The sequence below is a fragment of the Mitosporidium daphniae genome (assembly GCF_000760515.2).
Source record: "Mitosporidium daphniae strain UGP3 chromosome Unknown contig-52, whole genome shotgun sequence".
In the NCBI taxonomy this organism is placed as follows: domain Eukaryota; kingdom Fungi; phylum Microsporidia; genus Mitosporidium; species Mitosporidium daphniae.
The window spans coordinates 1-20,324 of NW_013546256.1; the positions used below are offsets into that span (position 1 = coordinate 1).

Sequence of the window (20,324 nt, forward strand, 5' to 3'; positions counted from 1 at the left end):
CATACACATACAGATGCAGATTCTTAATGATTACAACGGCTCCCTTTTGATAAAACATGCAATGAAGAAGGCAATAGAATCCATCATTAGCATGTGCTTTTCACTAGGGTCATAATCAATTTCAGGGACAAATCTAACACACTTTTGTGCATACTCAAAAGAGAGTGAAGTGTAAGGCTCTGGAATACCTCTTCTTACTTGAAGTGGAACGCAAATTTCTTCCAGACAAAGCGGTAGATTGGAAAGTGCCCAGGACACGACCTCTTCATTTTCAGCGGGAGAAAGCGTGCATGTAGAATAAACAAGTGGAGATCCAACGATTAACATGTCACAGACACTTTTCAAAAGACGCTTCTGATATGAGGAAAAGTTTTCGCCTCTCCATGGGGCAGACGAATTTTCAATTGATTCGGAGGAAAAAATAGGTCGCTGCCCAATTCCAGAACACGGAGGGTCTAATAGAATTGCATCAAACGGATCCTGAGATAACTTGACCACATCTCCCTTGATAACCGTGATGTTCGTGCAATTTGAGGATTGAAGTAGATTTTCGCACGCCTCTACTTTTGGACGGGAATGCTCAACAGCTACTATTTGAGCTTTCGGGAATAACTCAGATAGGTGTTTGGTTTTACCCCCGTAGCCAGAACAAGCATCTAAAACCCTTCCATCCCGTCGCTTGCATGCATTAAAGAGGACTCTTGAGGTAACTATGGAAGGAAGATTCTGAAGATAAAAGTGAGAAGACCGAGATGTTATGGGAAATAAAGCTGTCAGCATTTGGACAGCCGGAACGCCATTTCTTGTCTTTTCCAATTTTAGCTTCATAATAGCCTCTCTTGATGGAGTAGCTGGGATACCGAGGCCAAGGAAAACCAAGTTTTCCAGCGAACGAACCCGCTCTCCAACTAAAAAATGAGATGTTTTCTCTACAAACACATTTACCAGGTTCCTTTGTGAATTATAGCGGCAAAAACTATCGGCCGTAATAATTCCGGGGGCATAAACATTAGCTCCCCTACATACAGCCTGACCTGTATGCTTATCGACAATCACATTTGGGAGATCACATTGAACCTCTGCAGCTGGTGTTCGGGTGCAGATAAAAATCACTTCTGGAAATTTCTCTGCATCAATCCATGCATCAAATTTGGAAATAAAGCCTGAAACCCCAATATCTGTCATATCGACAAGGCTTTGATGTAAGGATTTTAACTCAGAACGCACTTCATCCAATGCTGAGTTGAGCGAGACGTATTTGCTCAGATCTACTCTGATTGTCGTAAGAGCAGGTGGCCGAAATAAAACGGCATTAATAAGCAAAGCAATAGGATCAGAACATTCAGGGTACACCGTTCGATACCATTGGATTATCGGTTCAGGAAACATCATAAAATGACTCCTAGTCCAATCAAAATCAATGTAAAATATTCGCACCTATTAGTAAATATACTTCATTAAATGGTCTAAATTTTAGCTTTCTCAAGTTTGTTAACTGAAATGACACCTAAATCTAAACGCATCTTTGCTTCTGTAATTTCGCTTGCTGCTTTTGCTGTGATTGCGGTTATCCTATATATTTATGTCCCGATCGATTCATCCCCTTCAACATTGGCCTCAACGACTACAAAGTCAGCTGTTCAGACCGGAGACTTACAAGAAATGAAACCGCTATCTTCGCTGTCAAATGCTACATCTTACGTGGTAGGACTTGCGGCTAACGGAACATCTTCTTTTTTTAATGTCTCAAATACGATTAGAGACTCGCTTCCCCTTCCAGCGCTGATACCAGATGATAGAAAACCCCTTGTGAGGAATGTGATCGTTATAGGTAGTTCTATTACAGCAGTAGCTATTATATCCTTTTTTGCGTACAAAATTCACAAGGTAAGAGCGCTAAGACATGCTAGAATGTTGCGCAGTCATGGTATCTTGGGTATCATCCCTTTTATTTCATCCGCGGTTTTTAGACAACTCTCTGGGGCCTTGATGGTGCCACAGGTGTCGTTGACTCTTGGTACTATTGGAATTCTTTACTTTGCCTTGTGGTGGAACTTTGGACTGTCACGCCTTTCATCCTACCTTGTAATTTCGATTATGAGTGGCATCGGAATCTCAGCAAGCGCTTACTTTATATCCAAGCAACTCGGCCTCTATAGACCTTCCGCCATCGTGAGCCTGATCTCAGACATAAGCAATGGTGTTGGAGATTCATTAACTGCCAGGATAGCTGGAAATATTGCCACTGTTCCCTTTTTGATTATCGTTCCTCTTCTCTTTTTCATTGGTACTACTGCATATGCTAATTCGCTTATACAATACGGAGAGACGTCTTCTTCTCTCATCTCCATCTTTGGATTGCTAAAAGCCATTGTTTTCAGCTGCATATATTCCGTGCTTTTTGTGGCAGCTGGAACTATAGCTTTAATAATTAATGTAAACTTCATTTCAAGGAATCCTGCTGCCTAGCCACCATTTTGAGGATGCCTGTGTGTGCCATACATGCGCACCAGCTTTTCAATATTTAACGTTTCAATAAAAAATTAATTGTTTAATGAATTTAATAGGAGTCCACCACACGTTACTCCAGTCTTGGACTCTTTTTACGGCCATTTCAGCTGTGTCTGGCGGGGCTTCCCGGAGGATCTATTCATCAGCTAGAAAAAATAGTTTAAATCCGTCATATACGGCATTCCAGTCCCTCAATTTACAAAAGACGCATGAATCGAATTATGTCCGCTTATTTAACATCTTACAACTTTATTCAGACGCATCAAAGATGAACTCCATAGGGACATGTAGCAAGGTCATCGATTCTTTGTCCTGCTTCATATCAATTTCAGCAGTTGCGTGCTTCGCCTTGGATATTTACGATAGGATGAGGCCATTTAGCGAGGTCTCGATTGAAGAAAAATTGAAGATTCTTCGCGTGCTCGTTTTGAATGATAAACAATCTGTTTTGGGAAGCGTTTATTTGCCCTTTTTGTGTAAAGGTTCCGAAAAGCTAGCCGAAAATATTCGGACACATTACATTTCAGCTGGAGTTTGCAGCTCTTTTATGAAAAATCACATTGCCCGAGTGAGGAATTTTCTCGCCACGATCTCACTAGCCGAAATAGACAATACGATTTTATCTTTTCTCCTAAAAAGAGCAACCTATAATGCCCAGGCTGTGACCTCAATATTGATTCCTGCCATGGAATTCATTCCATCCATCTTGTTGACTCCACAAGTGATGGAAGTTGTCTTGAAGCAAGCCCTTTTAGTTACCCCGCCACATTCTTCCCATGCGGAGGGTTTGAGTAGGTTATTAATTGAAAGCGAAAAAGCTCTTCGCGAGTCGTCCACAGTCCTTTCGAAAACAGTGGCTCTTCAGAATCTTTCGCAGTTGCAAAGCAGCGGAAAGTTTCGACGTATCATCGAGCTTGCGGGCGAGTATTTTCATAACTGGTATGGTCTTGCTCTTTTAGGCGACTACTATTTGCTCTACAAGAAACCCAGTGCTCCTATTCGGATTCCTCCTGATGAGAGATTCTGTTCACGGCTGACCCGGCTTACAATCAACGCTCTTTTACATGTAGAGGACGTGAAGGGAATGAAAGACTTCCTACTCGAGCTTGGACAGCATCTGTTGCCGGATACCATTGCCAGCGCTCCGCTTGAAAACCTGCGAAGCGTTGCTCCCTATGTTCGTATTGGCGCTGTGAAGGTATTTAGAGTTTTTGCAACAGAAATCCAGTCCTCCTAAACGGAGGAGCCTCATAAATTTGATAATCACCAATTAGGGGTATCCAATACACATCGGTACCATGATCTTATGCTTGGCGAATCGCCAATTTCCCTGATCCATCTTCTTGATGCTAGTCGAACCCTAGAGTTGCTTTGTGACAGTCCCATTCATCGACAATCGCTTATACGAGCTCTGCTATATCAAGCCGTTCCACGCTCCATGGTGGGCATCAAACTACCCTTTATAAAGCTTTTGAATCTTTTAAGATCGGTCGACCCGGAGCTAAAAACACAATGGCTTGGAGGTGGAGGCGGAAAAAATTTGTACATCACACAGTTTCAGAAACATCTGAACTTTATTGGCGATTTTGATGCTGCTGAGCTTTTAAATTACTATGGAAGTGAGGAATGGCAAAGTGTAGTCCTGACCGGCAACGATCATCACCACCACCATCCAACTGGCAATGGTCCTTCATTCGGACCAACGAGGCGGACTAGACACAATGTAGCCGAGAAAGACATTTTGCTTGCGCTGGGATTGCCTGCAAAGAGCGTACAGAGGCTTTCTACTAATGGAGGACCAGAAAGCCCGCCTCCGTTGCTTTGGGATCTACTTTTTTCCTGCTTTACTAAAGTATTCATGATCCGAACGGGGCTCCATGCACCCATGTCTCGCTTCTATGCTGACTTTAGAGAGCTGATTTCAATTGAAACGCTGCACTTTCACTCGGTGGCCGTTCTTCTTTGCTCCCATCTCCTTCTTCTGAGGATGAACGAGGTTTTTGAGATTAGCAAGAAATGGCTGCACGGCTATAATGGCCTCAAGCGAAAAGATTTGCAAAAAGGGAAGCACGGAGACAGCAGCAATATCAAAGTATACCACAAGCGATTTCTTTCCGATCTGGAGATTCTTGAAGAATTACAATCGCTCTTGCCTATTTGGAGCCAGTTTATAAGAGACTTTGAAAAGAGGACATGTGGAAGACCTTTCCCGACAAACGAGGAAAACTCGCTTATTATTTTAGATTTACTATCAGCCATGAACGTCCCTGTAAAGAAAGAAATCATTCAAGCGTTAACTGATGATTTTCTTATCAAATGTCCTACAATCCAAGACGTTAGGAAGACAGCCAAGGATCTTCACATCCGCCTGAACGGAGATCAGGGCACAGAGGTAGATTCGGAAATCAGAAGACTGCTTTGTCTGGTTCTGGCAATCCCTCCGGAGATTGCCCATTTTAGACATCGCTTTTACCATTATTTATTTGAGCGTAAAAAAGGCTTTTTGGACAATAAAAGCAATTAATTAAAGAAATTTATTTTAGATTGCCTGGCATGTCTCATTGGCTTGTATAGCCATCTGCTAAGTCAAATTAGAATATTGCTTTTTGCACGTCTAAATTCTATTGGCTACAAAAAATAAATATCAGTTTAAAACGCCAAAGGCTTTAGTCTCGATTTGGAGCCCTGTTCTGTTTTACACCGAAAGCAGCCATAGCGATTGGGCCGTCTAATAGTTGCATTTGATTGATGTGTTTTGAGAAGCTCTTTAATATTTTTTTTGGTAAGGTTTGCCATAATCGTAAAGGGGAGAGTGACATGCATCATCATGCGTGTACGCAGAAGCCCATAATGATGCCAAAAAAAACAGCCTCGCCACCCTGGAAATCGATCGCTGAATACAACTCAAAAGAAGCCAAGATGTTGTCCGCTAAGATCGACAGGAAGCTGCAGGCAGATCGGATCATATCTGAAATGGAAATAAAACTTCTTCTTCTCGGAACCGGCGAGTCTGGAAAGTCCACAATTATGAAGCAAATGAAGGTGATTCATAATAACGGATATCACAAGACAGAGCTACTGGCCTTTAGGAGGGATATTCATCGCAATCTTCTGGAATCCATCCAACAGCTTTTGGCCTCTCTTTCCAGCTTGTCTATTGACATTTGTGACCTTGATCGGCTGGATGTGTCGCCTTTTTTTCATCGACGTAAATATTCGATGGAGGAAAAGATTGCTTTTCAAAATGCAGTCGCCCTCATACTGCGCGCGCAGACCTCCGCTTGCGACCGAATTGGAATAGGTAGCAATGGAGGCACTCCCCCTCCATCATCGGCCTCTGTCCTCTCAGCAGCAAATGGAAGAAACTGGGATCTCATTGATCGGCCGATGGCCGATGCAATAAAGTTGCTTTGGCGGACGACTGGGTTGCGAAAGCATTTTGACAAGCTTGCGCATTCGAGCTATATCCTATGCCAAGCCCCTTACTTTCTGGATAATGTTGAACGGATAGCGATGCCGGGATATATCCCCACCATTCAAGATGTGCTCCGCGCACGAATCAAGACAACAGGCATTTCAGAAACACGCTTTAGAATCAGATCTGGCCACTACTCCCCCTCTGTATGTATGATCGATGTTGGGGGCCAAATCTCGGAAAGGAAAAAGTGGATCCACTGTTTTGAATCCGTAACAGCGATCCTGTTTTGCGTGTCGCTTTCGGAATATGACCAGGTGTTGCTAGAAGATCCCTCTCAATCCAGATTTTTAGACTCCCTCTTGCTATTTGAGAGCATTGTCAACTCCCAGTGGTTCAAAAACACGATTATCATTTTATTTTTGAATAAGATTGATTTATTCAAGAACAAGCTTGCAGTTTCTCCTCTTTCAAGCTACTTTGAAGATTATGACGGGCCTCCAAATGACTTTGAGCATGCAGCCACCTTTATCCAGACAAAGTTTCTTGCTTTAAACCATTCTGGCTTGCCAATATATACGCATTTTACCTGTGCCACAGATACCCGGCAAATAGAAACCGTGTTTGCCGCCATTAAGGAAGCAATTCTCAGTAGGGCGCTCAAAGAAACAGGGCTGTTGTGATTGTATTGGTGTTTGGGTTGTCTTGGTTTGGTTGATTGAATTGGGGCCGCATTGTATTTAATAAATTTGTTTTATTAATTGGCAGTACCTCAATGTGTTTGTAAAGCTTTGGGTTAACAAACTCAGCGCATGATATTAAATAATTTGACATTAATTAAAATTGTGTGTGATACCGATTAGGATTAAACTACGCTTTTGATTGGCCTTTAAATTTTTTATGAGTAAGCTCCAAAAACAACTTCTGTTTCTCGAGTTGGCAGTGGCTAGTATCAATGGCTGCTTTTGTGATAGCAATACTGCCTTAAAAACTCAAAATCGGACATCAAATCCAGACTTAGATCTAAGAAAGGTCCAATCTCAACACATTCCTGGCGTCGCCAACATTCTCACCAACAAAAAACATAAAGGGCTACAGATGGAGCGCCCTGTTGATAATACAGACGTTTCATCTGAAAAAAAGGATGCAGATCGCAATGTGATTGGCATTTTGGCTTTTACAAAGAACATCTTTTGTATCCATAAAACCTTGGTTGATTTTTTCAACGGCTTCTCCCTATTTACTTCATGCATTCCATCCATTATGCCATCATATAAGACCATATGCTCAATTAAACATTCCATCTTTACATGCACGCTATCTCGTGTGAGCATCTTACGCATCCTAAAGCATCTTCTTAAGCAGCTTTATGTGTTTGTATTGACCCGTTTTTGGCCAACAGTCTGGTATTTCTTCCTCGTGTTTATCCATATGGAGTGTTTCTGTAGGTTTTATACAAGTATTTTCGGTGTTTCCACTCTACTGCGTCCTGGATTCAATAATGCGCCTTTCTGTGACATGCTTGACGCTGTGATGACTAAATCTTTGAACAACACGTCTATTTTTCCTTCGCTTAAATATGTCTACTTTTACGGATGGAACTATTCTCCTGAGATTCCTGTAATTTTAGACCGGTTGCCTTTCCCTGTTAACCATATCATTAAGTTTCCGATGCCGAATATATTTTCGTCTTATTTCTACCAGATAATTACATTTATAGAAGAGCTTTTTGTGAAAGGTTTCCTGATAAATTATCCTTTTCTTTTGACAACTTATACTTCGTTTTTTGGCCTCTTAAGGGATACCTTTGGGCTTCCCTTGGCTTCTTACATAATTTCGCCTGTTTTATGCACTTTACAAAACTTTATGGACTATCTTTTTGACACTTTAGTCAAGAACCCGTATTTAAGTACTTTACAACCCTTCTTTATAGATATGAGCACACGTATCAAACGGCTTCTAATCGCTATTCGTGCCACAACTACATGTGGATCTCCTCTCTTGCCTAATATTACCCAAGTTTATCTACAAAAAGCACAATTCTGTTTTATTTCGCTTATAGATTTCCTTTCCCCTGTCATTGAAGCATTTAGATACATGTTAGAGTTCGTGTCAATATTTTAATCGATCAGGGATTGAACCATACTGCCAATGGACATCACATCAATTTTTTAATTATTTAATAAATATCCGTTTTTTAAAAATGTTGTACGCTGTTAGATTATTATTGGTTTGCCACGCTATTTTACTGAAACGGTACTTTTAAATTTGAAATATTGGTACTGAAGTACCTGCCAAATTAAATTCAAAAACGAAAAATCTGGCCACAGGGTGTCGTCAAATAATAAAAGCGTGTTTTGAGAGGTGATCTACAATTTCAGTGACCATCAACGACATACTTGCCACATCATAAAATCAGAAAGCCTGTGCTCCCCTGATGTCCGGATCAATAAGTCCAAGGGAGGGCCTTTAGCCGTATCCAAAAAGCCATCTATTTTCCCATCACATCCTTTTGCTGAGGTCTTTTGACACACAGCACGTTCAATCTCATTTGTACTTGTATATAGAAATGCGATGTTCAATATCCGCTTTCCGCCTTTTGTCATCGAAATGGTCTCGTTTATCTGATTTCGCATGTCTTCCTGGGCAAGGGACATGTCTCCAATTACACGGATGGAGACAGACTTTTCCTTAACCAGCGAGCTAAACAATAAAAGGATATCCCATTACCTGTGCATGGACAATAGTTTACATTTTTCCATCGCAAGAGACATCAAAAACGACACTTCTTGCGTGGATCGCTTAAAGTTCTCAATGCTAAATGCATAAAGGGTCACGCATTCGACATCAAGCAGTAAGCACCATTTGAGGATCTGGAATAAGTAAATGCGTAAATAAATAGACAAACTTTCTCCAACGCTTTATATCCATTAAGGTGGCCAATGCCTACACCGTCGGCATCGCCAGCCAAAAAACCTCTTTTTTGTCTGGACCATCTTCTATTGCCATCCATGATAAACGAGATGTGTTTAGGAACAGGTCCCAGTTTGACAAAATAAATTACAAGCGGAATGAGAATATCATCGATTATCGAGCTCATGATTCCACCAAACTTTACCAAAAGGCGGTCCATTCAAATTAAAATCCGCAAATTTCTTGCTGTTTAATCCTCTTTTGCGAAGAAAATGTATCATCAGCAACTTGCCCCATGTAAGCGCTGCATTAAAAAGCATCAAACTGGCGGCTAGCATCAAATGGATCGCTTAACGTTATGTGCACACCTAAAACACAGACAGGTTGAACACATATGTAAAATGAGCTATTTTATTGATGGTGCATGTCGTCACTAACATGTCGTGCGTTAATGTAAAATATTTTTCTCTTTAATTTTCAGACCAAGAAAAAACAAGGCATCATGCTTTGGCCTCATCTTGTGGCTGCTGCTTTATGGCAGACGTAGGGTGCGTTTCAGGGTATTTGATTAGCCGCATAATGATCTTCTCAAAGACAATCTCCGACATGAGAAGCCCAAATGAAACTATGATGCCGATGATGATGGAGCCGAGTAGAGTTCTGTAAAAGTTGGTATTTGCCCCAGAGCAGTCGGCCTTGTGCAGGCCTGCAAGGAGAGCAAAGGCTGCTCTGACAATTCGGGAACCAGGAACAAGGGGCAGCATCGCACAGTACATCGCGGCTTCGGGGATTTGCCTGACAGCTTTGCAGGTGGACCTCATAAAGATACCGAGAGAAAAAGCACTAGCAAAGTGGACAAGTTCGTCTGGAAATGCAAGAACCTCCTCAAATAAATATATCATCAAGAAGCAGAAGACCGTCGAGACAATTGCAAGAATCCATTGCGAACGCCGAGTTTGATAAATAAGGCAACACGCGATAGCAAAAAGGCAAACCAAAATGATGCTAGTACCGAGGTCTACTTTCAGCTCTGGGGTTGTCGCGAACCTAAGGTACTGGTTGGGGTCGACTCCGGTAACCCAAATGGCTACTGAATAAGAGATGCCCATGATGATTGCAATGAAGCAGCAGCCAAACAACATGATAAACCCGGGGGCTGGGCCAGCCTTGGACAGAATATCAATCGTGGCAATAACAAGTGAAAATCCGGGAAGAATCCAAATATTGGAAGCAAGGATCACTGGCCAGAAAGAAATTGGCTGGCTGGTTCCATGTGAAAGCACGGAAAAAAATATGGCCAATAATGCACAGACAAATGAGCAAAGAACTTCGTGGAAAGGGAGAAGCATGGTTGGGAGGCTATCTGAGAGCAGCGCAAATACACCGGCAATTGAGCCGATAAGAAGGGTAACGGCGCCATCCAAAAGCGACCCGCCAAAGAAAGCAGGAGCCATAGGGGCTGCCATAAAGCCGAAGCCAAGTAAAAGACCATATTTTCCATATGGAAGAGGCTCCTTCTCGATCGCTGTAAGACGGACAATTACATCGCCAACTAGGATCGAGTTGACATTCTTATGCATATCTTCTATAAGATCAGCCAAATTTTGCAGTGTTGAGAGCTGAAATCCCCACCTGCATTGAAGCGCAAAAGCTACATTCAACAAAGAAACGTGTGGCAGGGAAAGCTCCTCCTCTCCTATTCCAGAGGTAGGCCATGTAAGAAGAATGCGACCAGGGAGAAAGCTCACCGTTGCCTCAAGGTCTAAAATTTTACACAGCTTATCAATGTACACCTGAGTCAAATGTGCTGTACCGCCACATTTGTACACCAAGGGAATGATCCTAAGCAGAAGTCCACGTTTTTTTGGGACCGAAAGATCTCTCAAAACGACACCATTGAGATTGGTTTGGCTTGCGAATTGCTTATCTTCTATTTCTGTGCTAATTGGTAGTGGTTCAGTAGAGTTGGAAGACATCCTTTAAATGGTAGTAAAAAAGAGGTTTATTCAACGACAGCCAAACTATTTATAGCTGATTGATGACAAAAGAAAATTAATTTAATATATCATTTATGAGTAACGCTTCGTCTTATCATTGGCTAAATTAGTCACTACAGCCAATCAGCATCGAGTAGATATTCTTCTTTACAGTCCATTGGCCAATATGTTTAATATCCTTAATTTAACCCTGACTCTAACCCTAGCTTGATGATTGTTATCCTCCCTCCTCCATATATAATATGGTCACACCTCCAAGGTAGATCATGCTAGCATAATGATGCCAAAAGTATGATTGCACGGAAGGCTATGCATTTGAGCTTTGGAAACTAGTGTATCAAACAAGACATAAAAATAAACTTTATTATAACAAGCCCTGCCGGTGCAAATCTTCAAAGGTTTTTCTGTTATAGACATTTCCTTCAAAGTCCTCAAACTCCTCCATCGTATCGGACTTGAAAGTTTCTACCTTTGAGGATTTTTTAATTTTCTCCCATAGTGCATATGCATCTGCAATGGCAGTGATGTCCTGGAAATGCCTGGTGTTTGGAATTCCGAGACACTTCATTCCGTAAGAATGGCGCCATTCCTAAGATAAATAGTGGATGTGAAAGCATACTTGAAAATGTTTGTCAAAAACGCGCCTGCCCATATAGATGTAGTTGCCACATATTTCACAAGAATAGGACACGCCCAATCCATGTAGCTTGTACAGCCAGTATGGAATTGGCTTTCCATCCCAACCAAGCGGCAATTTAAGTGGATTGTATAGTTTTTCTTCCTGGGCTTTGGTTAGTTGTGCCTCAAACTTTTCAAGGTCGTGTTTAAGAGCATTTGTATCTAGCTCCTCGACATTGTCGTCATCGCCATTGGTCATGCCATGGCGATGGCGCGAGTCCAGCTCCGAAATCGTGCTGGACTGCTTCCGTTCAATATTTCCTTTTGTAGATGACAGCTCTAATGCCAACACATTATCAAAGTAATAATGGATATGAAATTCCAATTTTGAAGTGATCTCATCGCGGTTTGGAAGCTTTTCTGTTTTATGTGCAGATAAGGCATGTGCAGCCTTTTTCATGTGCTTTGGTGAGTTTAGATGGGCCATGTAAACGGTTTCCTTCTCAAAAGATCTTGAACATACGGAGCATGAATATGCCGATGTAAATTGAAGAGCCCCACTTTGGACCAGCTTCACAAACTCGGCATTTATTTTTGAATGCAAAAATTCGACATCCATCAGAGGCTTGGCCCTCAAAATAAAGCTTCGTAAATAGGTTGACAAATCCTCCAAATAATTTAGATAGGCAGAGGATTTTTTTGTCTCCTTTGGGATATTTTCAAAGGAAGAAATGCGATCCAAATAGGTCAGATAATCGACATTGCCGATATCTTTCAGATTAACAAATTCCAAGTGGGATGCATTTAGATCCAAAAATCGACCAAAGCCCTCATCGCCAGAAAACATTGCCTCGATTCCTAAAAATAAGACCGAAAATGCATACCAATCTCGATGTCTTTAATGGCAAGCAACTCATCCATAAGAGGCATTGCGGGCTCGTCTGCATGCGAACGAAGGTCCTCCTTAATTGTCCGCAGACGAGAATAGAACTCCGACATTTCGACATTGGTTTCCAATAAAGACAGCTCTTTACCCCTTTCCATAATGTAGGGGTTAGAATCGGAGGAATCTTGCAGCCCAAAGGACTTTATAAGAAAATCGGCCGAAATTAAGGAATTGTCCAAAAGCCGCCTGATGCTGTGCTCCTGTGCCAGTTGTTCATGGATCTGACGCTTAAAAAAATAACATACCTTTTTCTGCTTTCTCATCAGCAGCTCCGAAATCAGATATTCAGTAAGATCTATCGTCTCAAGAGCCCTCCTCTGCTGCTCAAAAATGCTACACTGCATCATTTAAAATTAAAATTTACTGCAATTTTTAAATGTTCCGTTTCGCCATCAACGGATCGATCAAATTAAATGTGATCGTAAGCAAATGTATGCGAAATTATGCGGCCAAGGATTTCCTCCTTGCGGACATTGGGGAGGGAATTGCAGAGGTACAAATAAGCAATTGGTATGCATATGAACTTCCTTTTCACAAACAGGCACGTTAAGGTTGGAGATAAAATATGTGAATTCGATACCATTGCCCAAGTGCAAAGCGACAAGGCAACCACCGAAATAACGTCCCCATATAGCGGAACCATTTTAAAGGTGTATAATTCTGAGGGGGACACTGTCAAAACAGGCCAGCCTTTGCTTTCAATCGATGTCGATGAAGAGCAAACGTCCCTGGAAGACACGAACATTGATCACGATAGCCATACAAAAGATCTTCACCCGGGGAAGATAAAAAAATCGCAAATCCTTGCCACGCCAAGAGTCAGAAATCTTGCGGAAACGCTAAAGATTGACCTGGAAAAAACCATAGGCACCGGCAATGATGGGCGCATCTTGGAAGCCGACCTAATGGCACAAAACCTTGCTCCAAAGGTGCATCGTACGCCCATTCAAAGGGCCATGTTTAAGCAAATGCAAAAATCGCTTTCGATTCCTCATTTTTCATACTCGGAGTTCGTGGATATGACACTGCTCTTCAAGTGCAAAGCCGAAACGGGCATATCTGTCTCTGCCTATATGCTCAAAGCATTAAGCAAGGTCGTAAAGGAAACGCCGATGCTCAACCACATTATTGTGGATGAAGATGTCCAAAAATCAAACGAAGGAAATAGCATAGGGCTTGCCATTGACACGCCACTTGGCTTGGTGGTCCCTATCATTCCGGAAATCGACACCATGACATTAGATAAGCTTTCCGTAAAATTGCACAAAGACGTCATCCCCAGGGCAAGGCGAAATCATCTCAATGTCCATGAAACCAACAGCAAAAATGCATGCATCACGCTATCCAATGTTGGCGCGGCCTTTTCAGAAAAGGGTAGCCATCAAGAAACTTTGCGCTACGAAATGCCGGCAAACGCCATGCCCAGAATACTGCATCCGCAAGTTGACATCGTGGCGATCACGCGAGCAGTGAAGCAACAATCGACCGGAAAGATGATGGGAAGGGCTTGTTGGAGCGCCGATCACAGAATTGTAGACGGCGTTACGCTTGCCAAAGCATCTCGCAAATTTAAAGTGCTGCTTGAAAACCCCCAAATCATTTGCAATGAATTGTAAAAAAATTTAAAACCATGAATTGTCGTACCCTGGTTTCGCTGTGCCACGTCAAGCCAAAATTAAGGCTTACCGTGCAGCACAAACTGAAATGCAAGTTCTTTTCGATCCTCAAAATGGATGATCAAAATGGCGACAGAAAAATTCAAAAAGCCGCCGAATTCAAGCAAGTTTTGGAGCCGGCCCAGTTTGCCCTGCTGCATCGCATGGGCATTTATGATTCTATTGATCACTTTCTTGCAAGGTCTGCACTGGACCACATTGCCTTTATTCCTGGAAGGGCGTCGGCATCAGAGGCCGCGGATCGCTTTAATGGCCTTCTCTTCATCGGTATTGCAAGTCCCTAACTTTAGGTGCAAGTAGCGTCAAGTATTTCATCACGGAGGCATTAAACATTACCTTTCCCAAATTGAGCGTTCCAGACACCATCAACGCCATTTCTATCATGACAGATTCGCCTATTTTGGATGCCATAATCATGAAATTCTCGCTCCATCGGGCGATTGTTTGTTTGGATCCATCGAGTGCATCTGGCGAGCCTGACGATGCCTTTGTAGCAGATGCGTCCAGAAAGTCTCTTCTTGCTCTTTTGGGTGCACTTATCGTCAGCACAAAGGTTTCACATTGGCCCCTTTATTCCGTATTTTTAGTCGTTTAACTCGATTCTTCCCTTTTTGAGATTTAACTTTCTTGCCGCGATCGATGGCACCTCCTCTTATTCGGTTATTCCATCTCCGAATGAAGCATCGGCCCCTGCAAGCACACCCACAATCATCAAAAGTAGACTGTATCCCTTGAGGGATTTCAGGTTCAATGGCCCCATCTTTTACCATTTAGATATTCGCTATTTATTTTGGCCCGAAGATTGGGCTACGACAAGCCTGTATATAGGTAAGCGTTTGTGTTGTGCTCACCTTAAAAGATTGGAAGGAGAAACTGGAAGGCAGAGCAACGAGCCTCTTTACATTGTTGGTGTCTATTGCGGACCCGTCAAATTAGGAGAAGGTACTGTTGTAGGTCTTATTTTTAGCCTTCGGTAGCTCGATTACACTTGCAGAGACTCGGGTATGATCGGTAATATTCTCATGATGATAGGCGGCCAGAGATGCTCTTGAGCGATATTATTTGGAAGAGGAGAAAAACATATCCATTTTGCCATCAGAGGCGGGGACATGCAATGGGGCCCATTCCCTATTCAAGCCCTTCAATCTTTATGATGCATTCGCCGCTGCCACGCATCCCCCAAACGCTAAAATCAATTAAACTTTCCAACTTATCCCTTCCATGCCGGGCTTCCTCTCATTGTGCTCGTGTAAAGGTCGATGTGGCGCGGTGGGTGGGATGGCCGTAGGCAACGTAGCGTTGCTTTATCAATTTTTGAAATACAATGTTTACAAACAGCCGCAGATTTACCTTGTATTTTAAAATGAGAAAGCATCTGGAAAATATTGCTTCGCTTCTGCTGACCATATTGGTCAGTGGTGCTGTTGTTTATATTTTTTTGGTAGACTTTTGCTGTATGTAAATGGGGGCTGATCTTTATTTTAGTAATCAGTTTGATTATCAATCGGAATAATGTGGCTCTTGGCATAGTGCTTCTTTGCGTGGGGATCCCTCTGTTTGCGCTCTCGCTTTGGTCGTATATTCAAACCGCACGGACAGATCCCGGGTATCCCCCAACTACATACTTATCTATGGTGGCTGGGGAGAACACCGAAAATTTACAACTCGATTCATTTAAGTTTCCCTTCCACGGATATTGCGAGATTTGCTCGTTTCCAAAGGTCCTTCGGTGCAGGCATTGTCGGAAATGCGGCAAATGCCGCCTGAAAATGGATCACCATTGTCCATGGGTGATGAATTGCATTGGCTTTTATAATCAGAAATATTTTTTTCTCTTCGTTGCATACAGCTTTGCCTTGCTATTGCTAGTATCACTTTCCCTCTTGATTATTTCAGGAGTACAGTTGAGCAAAGGGACCGTTTCCGCCATCATCATCATTCGCGTTGTTGTTGGCGGAATTTTTGGAATTCTTTCTCTTTTGCTTGCGACTCTTTTATTTCTGCATATTTATTTGATTACCATAAATCGGACAACGGTCGAAGCAATGCAATCTGGCTCGCTTCCCTGTATATTTGGTAAGAATATCAACGAGCTTCCACCTCCGTACCCGTGTGAGATCTTCTCATTGAGTCCTGAAAGGAATTGGGCCCAGGTATGCCATCCCTGCTTTTTGATATAATTTTCAGGTTTTCGGTGACCATCCCTTAAAATGGGGATTTCCAATAGCTTCCACGTACGCGTTTGCTTATTTACACTAGTGTTGGGTATGGGATGAGTTTTCCACTCAATTCAGAACCCCCGATAGTGTAGAGCTGCTATGTACATACGGACGGTGTCCAATAATTTCCAGTAAACACAAACACATTGCTCTTCCGCTCCTCAAATTCATTAAGACACTTTAGGGTTAAAATTCTTTATTTCCCGCGTTATGAAACTGGACAATCACGAGAAATATGGCCTGGCTGCTGGCATTTATAGCAGAGAGAACTGGCCTTATCAAGAGAACAGTCTCGGGCAAAATGTCCTTTTGTAGAGCATCTGTAGCACGTGATCGAGGAGGAAGGCCCTGAAGCGCCTTTTTCAGCGTTTGGACATTCGCGTGAAATATGACCAGGCTGTTGGCATTGATAGCAAATGTTGGAGTTTGGTGTTGGGCAGTCCCTCGAGATATGGCCTTGCTGGCCGCACGAGTAGCATGACTTGACTTGTGGTGGGGATACACAATCGACAACCTTATGCCCAAACCCATGGCAGTTGTAGCACTTCAAAGGACCACGATGGCGATACGATGATGACGTGGTCGAAGTGCTCTCTTCCTCAGGCATTGAAATTAAATTAAAAATAGCAAGTTGCGGTTGTAATTTAAACTAAAGTTTGCGGGTTGAAGTTTTAACTTCTGCCGCAATTAGCATGTCACACTCCCTGCCTCAACTCCCCTATCAATATGATGCGCTGGAGCCCTACATCGACAATAAGACCATGTTTGTGCACCACACGGCGCATCATCAAGCATATGTCTCCAAACTTAACGATGCCCTCGAGGTAACCCATATGCTTGCTATCGGTCTTTTTAGAAAGAAAAGATAGCCAATATCGATGTGCAGTCCATCTTCCAGTCAATCAAACAGCAGCCTGCGGTTATTCGCAATAATGGCGGCGGCCATTACAACCATTCTCTGTTCTGGAGATGGATGGCCCCAATTGGAGCGTCAAATACGGCGCCATTTGGCAAGTTGAAGGAGGCAATTGACTCCGAGTTCGGATCTCTGGATGCAATGAAAACCGACTTTACAAATGCTGCTCTCACACGTTTTGGCTCTGGATGGGCCTGGCTTGGTGTGCGCCCCGATGGCACTCTAGCAATCTCGTCGACACCCAACCAAGGTAAGTCTTGCTGGTTACGCTGTCAGCTCACGGCTCTGATATGATTTTGTATCACATGCATGCCCATCTCTTGCTGTTCTATTTTGTGACAATATAATAAGCTCACGTGTTGCAGATAACCCGTTAATGAAGGGCGTTGTGGAAACGGAGATGATTCCGATTCTTGGTTTGGACGTCTGGGAACATGCATACTATCTCAAATACCAAAGCAAGAGAAATGAATACATCCAGCAATGGTGGAATGTCGTCAATTGGGATGAGGTTGTTGAGGGGTATAACACGTTTGCCAGCCATGGCAAGCCTGTCCCCATACTCAAGCCCACTAGCGCTATATAGAATGATTCCCGCGACAATAAATGGATTTGGAATGCCGTAAACTGGATTTGGAGCGCCGTAAAATGGAGTTGGAGTGCCGTAAAAATTAAATTTAATTCCATGAGTCTCTTCCATGCGGAGAGTGTGCGCATCTATGCAGAGTCTCTGGGCCTTGCCAATCTGTCCAACGAGGTCCTTCAACTGATAGCACACGATACAGAGTATCGCCTACGAGAGCTTATCCAGGAGTCTGCAAAGCACATGCGCCACTCCCGAAGAATCCGCCTTACCACGGAGGACATCAACATGGTACTTGCCCTGAGAAACGAAGAGGTATTTTCTCGATTGTAACTTTTATGCAGCAAATTTATGGCTACGACCCTTCTGAAATTCCCGCGTTTAAGCATGTGCCGCAGTCTGATATCTTTTACCTCAAAGATAAAGAGATTGATTTTGATACCCTTCTGACGGCCGCGCTTCCAAAGCTTCCCTGCTCAATGAAGCTCTCCTGCCATTGGCTCGCTATTGAAGGAGTCCAGCCCCAAATTCCAGAAAATCCACTTCTTCCTCTTTCAACAGCGTCGTCCATGGAACACGGCTCCCCAACTGCTTCGACGCCTCCGTCCTCGGCACAGCTGCAATCGAAACCACAGCCACAGGTCAAGCATCACCTCTCAAAAGAACATCAACTTTATTTTGAGACAATCACAAGCTGCCTTCTTTCAAAAGATTCCTCCACCGTGATAACCGCGCTCAATTCCTTGCGTACAGACGCAGGCATCCAGCAGCTGCTGCCCTACTTTGTGCAATTCATTGCCGAAATGGTTTGTGTTTGTTTGTTGTTCCTCAATTGATGTGCAGTGCCTTTCCGATTTTATCGTTTCCCCTCTATCATCCGACCTTTCCACATTCCTTTTTTCCATTTATTGACTTTCAGGTGATAAAAAACTTGCGGCATCTGGAGACTCTTGGACTCCTGCTTCGCGCAATGGAGGCGATCTTTGCCAACATCAATTTTTTTATCGAACCCTATGTAGGCAATGCTGATGATTAATCTTTAGCTGCATCAAGTAATGCCAACTGTGCTTACGCTCGTGGTGGGCCAGCGCCTTTCAGAGGGATCCCTAGAGGACCATTGGTCGCTAAGAGATGCTGCCGCATCTCTCCTCATTCTGATTTGCCAGAAATACGGAGATGCCTACGCCCAATTACAGCCTCGAGTCCTGAAAACGCTCCTCAAGGCCATCTGTGATCCTACAAAAGGATTCCCCTCAAAATACGGGGCCATCATGGCCTTTTCTCTTCTGGGCCCAGATACCATTGAGGCTTTCATCATCCCCAATATCAAAGAAATATTGGAGGAGGGCTCGTCCCCATCAGAAATGGCAGGCGGCATAGAAAAAGAAAAATTGGAGCATGCCCTGCTCGCCGCCATCGGAAAATGGCTCAAGAAAAATCCGGACCAACAGGGAAAACCTCACGCTGAGGCGCTGTGGGAGTGTTTTGGAGAGAAGCTGCTCCCATTTCTTCCATCAGTCTGTGAATCAATCGCTCAACCGCATCCAAAATAAAGGATTTTAGACGCAAAGGTATATGTGTTTGCTTTTCAAGAGCTAAAAGCTTTGCAATCAGCGTTTTTATGAGAAAAGTTTCATTTTCGCCTTCCAGGTGGAAAAGAACGCATTCTCTGGAAATGAAAAGCGACGTGCATTCGATTACCAAGTAGTGCTCCGAAGACAGTGAATCCAATAGAAAGACCAAGAGCGAAGAGATCGGGAAATTTCTTTTGACATTCCCTTCAAGAATCTGAAGTATGAAAAGCTTTTTGTAGAACGAATGGCGCTGGCCAGCTAGGCAAATCATCTCCCCATCTAGCCCTCTTTCATGGTATATGGTTTGAAAGAGCATGCAAAGCGAGCACCCATAAATAGGCAAGGTTCTATCCACCTTCATGAGCATTTTCAAAATTTTCGGATCGTAATACACCCAAAACAACTTGTCATTTAGCTTGAAAATATTGCAAAAAACATCAAGGATTTCGTTAATCCCTCTATGAGACCACGAAGCATTGGCGATCGATCTCATTTCCGTCTGCATGGAAATTATTCTCTCAACAATTTCTTCGCACCGCACAAATGTAGAAATGTATTCCTTCGAGGAAAGCATTATTTCTTTTATCAGGCCCTCCTGGTTGCTTGCAACTATCAAAAGCAGAGAGTGCTTAATCATCTCCCTCTCCCTGGGATCTTGGCTTTGCAGTAACGAAATGAACTACAATAAGCGCGTTATTTCTGACCTTTGATATGTTGTCTGAAGTAAAAATATCGAAAGAGCCGATTTTGATAATCCGCTGCAAAATAGAGTAAAGAAGCGAAACTTGATCCCAGTGTTCCAAATATATGGGTTCGTCGTCACACGGGTTTGCATACTGCATTTTCGGTAAAGATCCCCTCCCCCATATTAGGATTTCAAAAATTTTGCTGCAGAGCAAATTGCAAACGTCCTTTGATTTCAAGTTTTTTCCCAGTCTCGAAAAAATCTTAAAAAG

General features: G+C 42.9%; 14 protein-coding genes across 14 annotated transcripts; 9 read left to right on the forward strand and 5 right to left on the reverse strand.

Annotated features, from left to right (window-relative positions):
• Nucleotides 1–30: 30 nt before the first annotated feature.
• DI09_52p10 (uncharacterized protein) lies at nucleotides 31–1,389 on the reverse strand (the record flags this gene model as incomplete). Its single annotated transcript, XM_013381845.1, has 1 exon — nucleotides 31–1,389. One exon carries the CDS (start codon nucleotides 1,387–1,389, stop codon nucleotides 31–33), a length of 1,359 nt encoding a protein of 452 aa, XP_013237299.1.
• A 111-nt stretch (nucleotides 1,390–1,500) lies between these two features.
• On the forward strand, nucleotides 1,501–2,469 carry DI09_52p20 (uncharacterized protein; the record flags this gene model as incomplete). The annotated part of the gene is made up of 1 exon (XM_013381846.1): nucleotides 1,501–2,469. The coding sequence occupies one exon, from the start codon at nucleotides 1,501–1,503 to the stop codon at nucleotides 2,467–2,469; it is 969 nt and encodes a 322-aa protein (XP_013237300.1).
• Nucleotides 2,470–2,779: 310 nt separating this feature from the next.
• On the forward strand, nucleotides 2,780–5,035 carry DI09_52p30 (uncharacterized protein; the record flags this gene model as incomplete). The annotated part of the gene is made up of 2 exons (XM_013381847.1): nucleotides 2,780–3,709; nucleotides 3,755–5,035. 2 exons carry the CDS (start codon nucleotides 2,780–2,782, stop codon nucleotides 5,033–5,035), a joined length of 2,211 nt encoding a protein of 736 aa, XP_013237301.1.
• A 326-nt stretch (nucleotides 5,036–5,361) lies between these two features.
• Nucleotides 5,362–6,609, forward strand: DI09_52p40 (uncharacterized protein; the record flags this gene model as incomplete). Its single annotated transcript, XM_013381848.1, has 1 exon — nucleotides 5,362–6,609. The coding sequence occupies one exon, from the start codon at nucleotides 5,362–5,364 to the stop codon at nucleotides 6,607–6,609; it is 1,248 nt and encodes a 415-aa protein (XP_013237302.1).
• A 217-nt stretch (nucleotides 6,610–6,826) lies between these two features.
• On the forward strand, nucleotides 6,827–8,050 carry DI09_52p50 (uncharacterized protein; the record flags this gene model as incomplete). The annotated part of the gene is made up of 1 exon (XM_013381849.1): nucleotides 6,827–8,050. One exon carries the CDS (start codon nucleotides 6,827–6,829, stop codon nucleotides 8,048–8,050), a length of 1,224 nt encoding a protein of 407 aa, XP_013237303.1.
• A 51-nt stretch (nucleotides 8,051–8,101) lies between these two features.
• Nucleotides 8,102–9,059, reverse strand: DI09_52p60 (uncharacterized protein; the record flags this gene model as incomplete). Its single annotated transcript, XM_013381850.1, has 5 exons — nucleotides 8,102–8,185; nucleotides 8,218–8,295; nucleotides 8,326–8,629; nucleotides 8,657–8,799; nucleotides 8,835–9,059. The coding sequence occupies 5 exons, from the start codon at nucleotides 9,057–9,059 to the stop codon at nucleotides 8,102–8,104; spliced, it is 834 nt and encodes a 277-aa protein (XP_013237304.1).
• Nucleotides 9,060–9,339: 280 nt separating this feature from the next.
• DI09_52p70 (uncharacterized protein) lies at nucleotides 9,340–10,815 on the reverse strand (the record flags this gene model as incomplete). The annotated part of the gene is made up of 1 exon (XM_013381851.1): nucleotides 9,340–10,815. One exon carries the CDS (start codon nucleotides 10,813–10,815, stop codon nucleotides 9,340–9,342), a length of 1,476 nt encoding a protein of 491 aa, XP_013237305.1.
• A 385-nt stretch (nucleotides 10,816–11,200) lies between these two features.
• DI09_52p80 (uncharacterized protein) lies at nucleotides 11,201–12,747 on the reverse strand (the record flags this gene model as incomplete). The annotated part of the gene is given in 4 exon segments (XM_013381852.1): nucleotides 11,201–11,425; nucleotides 11,456–12,312; nucleotides 12,339–12,627; nucleotides 12,646–12,747. 4 exon segments carry the CDS (start codon nucleotides 12,745–12,747, stop codon nucleotides 11,201–11,203), a joined length of 1,473 nt encoding a protein of 490 aa, XP_013237306.1.
• A 29-nt stretch (nucleotides 12,748–12,776) lies between these two features.
• Nucleotides 12,777–14,016, forward strand: DI09_52p90 (uncharacterized protein; the record flags this gene model as incomplete). Its single annotated transcript, XM_013381853.1, has 2 exons — nucleotides 12,777–12,893; nucleotides 12,952–14,016. The coding sequence occupies 2 exons, from the start codon at nucleotides 12,777–12,779 to the stop codon at nucleotides 14,014–14,016; spliced, it is 1,182 nt and encodes a 393-aa protein (XP_013237307.1).
• A 14-nt stretch (nucleotides 14,017–14,030) lies between these two features.
• DI09_52p100 (uncharacterized protein) lies at nucleotides 14,031–14,360 on the forward strand (the record flags this gene model as incomplete). Its single annotated transcript, XM_013381830.1, has 1 exon — nucleotides 14,031–14,360. The coding sequence occupies one exon, from the start codon at nucleotides 14,031–14,033 to the stop codon at nucleotides 14,358–14,360; it is 330 nt and encodes a 109-aa protein (XP_013237284.1).
• Nucleotides 14,361–14,458: 98 nt separating this feature from the next.
• DI09_52p110 (uncharacterized protein) lies at nucleotides 14,459–15,276 on the forward strand (the record flags this gene model as incomplete). The annotated part of the gene is made up of 3 exons (XM_013381831.1): nucleotides 14,459–14,617; nucleotides 14,664–15,026; nucleotides 15,109–15,276. 3 exons carry the CDS (start codon nucleotides 14,459–14,461, stop codon nucleotides 15,274–15,276), a joined length of 690 nt encoding a protein of 229 aa, XP_013237285.1.
• Nucleotides 15,277–15,750: 474 nt separating this feature from the next.
• Nucleotides 15,751–16,826, reverse strand: DI09_52p120 (uncharacterized protein; the record flags this gene model as incomplete). Its single annotated transcript, XM_013381832.1, has 4 exons — nucleotides 15,751–15,883; nucleotides 16,185–16,360; nucleotides 16,405–16,473; nucleotides 16,524–16,826. 4 exons carry the CDS (start codon nucleotides 16,824–16,826, stop codon nucleotides 15,751–15,753), a joined length of 681 nt encoding a protein of 226 aa, XP_013237286.1.
• A 161-nt stretch (nucleotides 16,827–16,987) lies between these two features.
• Nucleotides 16,988–17,797, forward strand: DI09_52p130 (superoxide dismutase; the record flags this gene model as incomplete). The annotated part of the gene is made up of 3 exons (XM_013381833.1): nucleotides 16,988–17,119; nucleotides 17,182–17,461; nucleotides 17,577–17,797. The coding sequence occupies 3 exons, from the start codon at nucleotides 16,988–16,990 to the stop codon at nucleotides 17,795–17,797; spliced, it is 633 nt and encodes a 210-aa protein (XP_013237287.1).
• Nucleotides 17,798–17,896: 99 nt separating this feature from the next.
• DI09_52p140 (histone H4-like TAF Taf6) lies at nucleotides 17,897–19,347 on the forward strand (the record flags this gene model as incomplete). Its single annotated transcript, XM_013381834.1, has 3 exons — nucleotides 17,897–18,085; nucleotides 18,139–18,600; nucleotides 18,838–19,347. 3 exons carry the CDS (start codon nucleotides 17,897–17,899, stop codon nucleotides 19,345–19,347), a joined length of 1,161 nt encoding a protein of 386 aa, XP_013237288.1.
• Nucleotides 19,348–20,324: the final 977 nt, after the last annotated feature.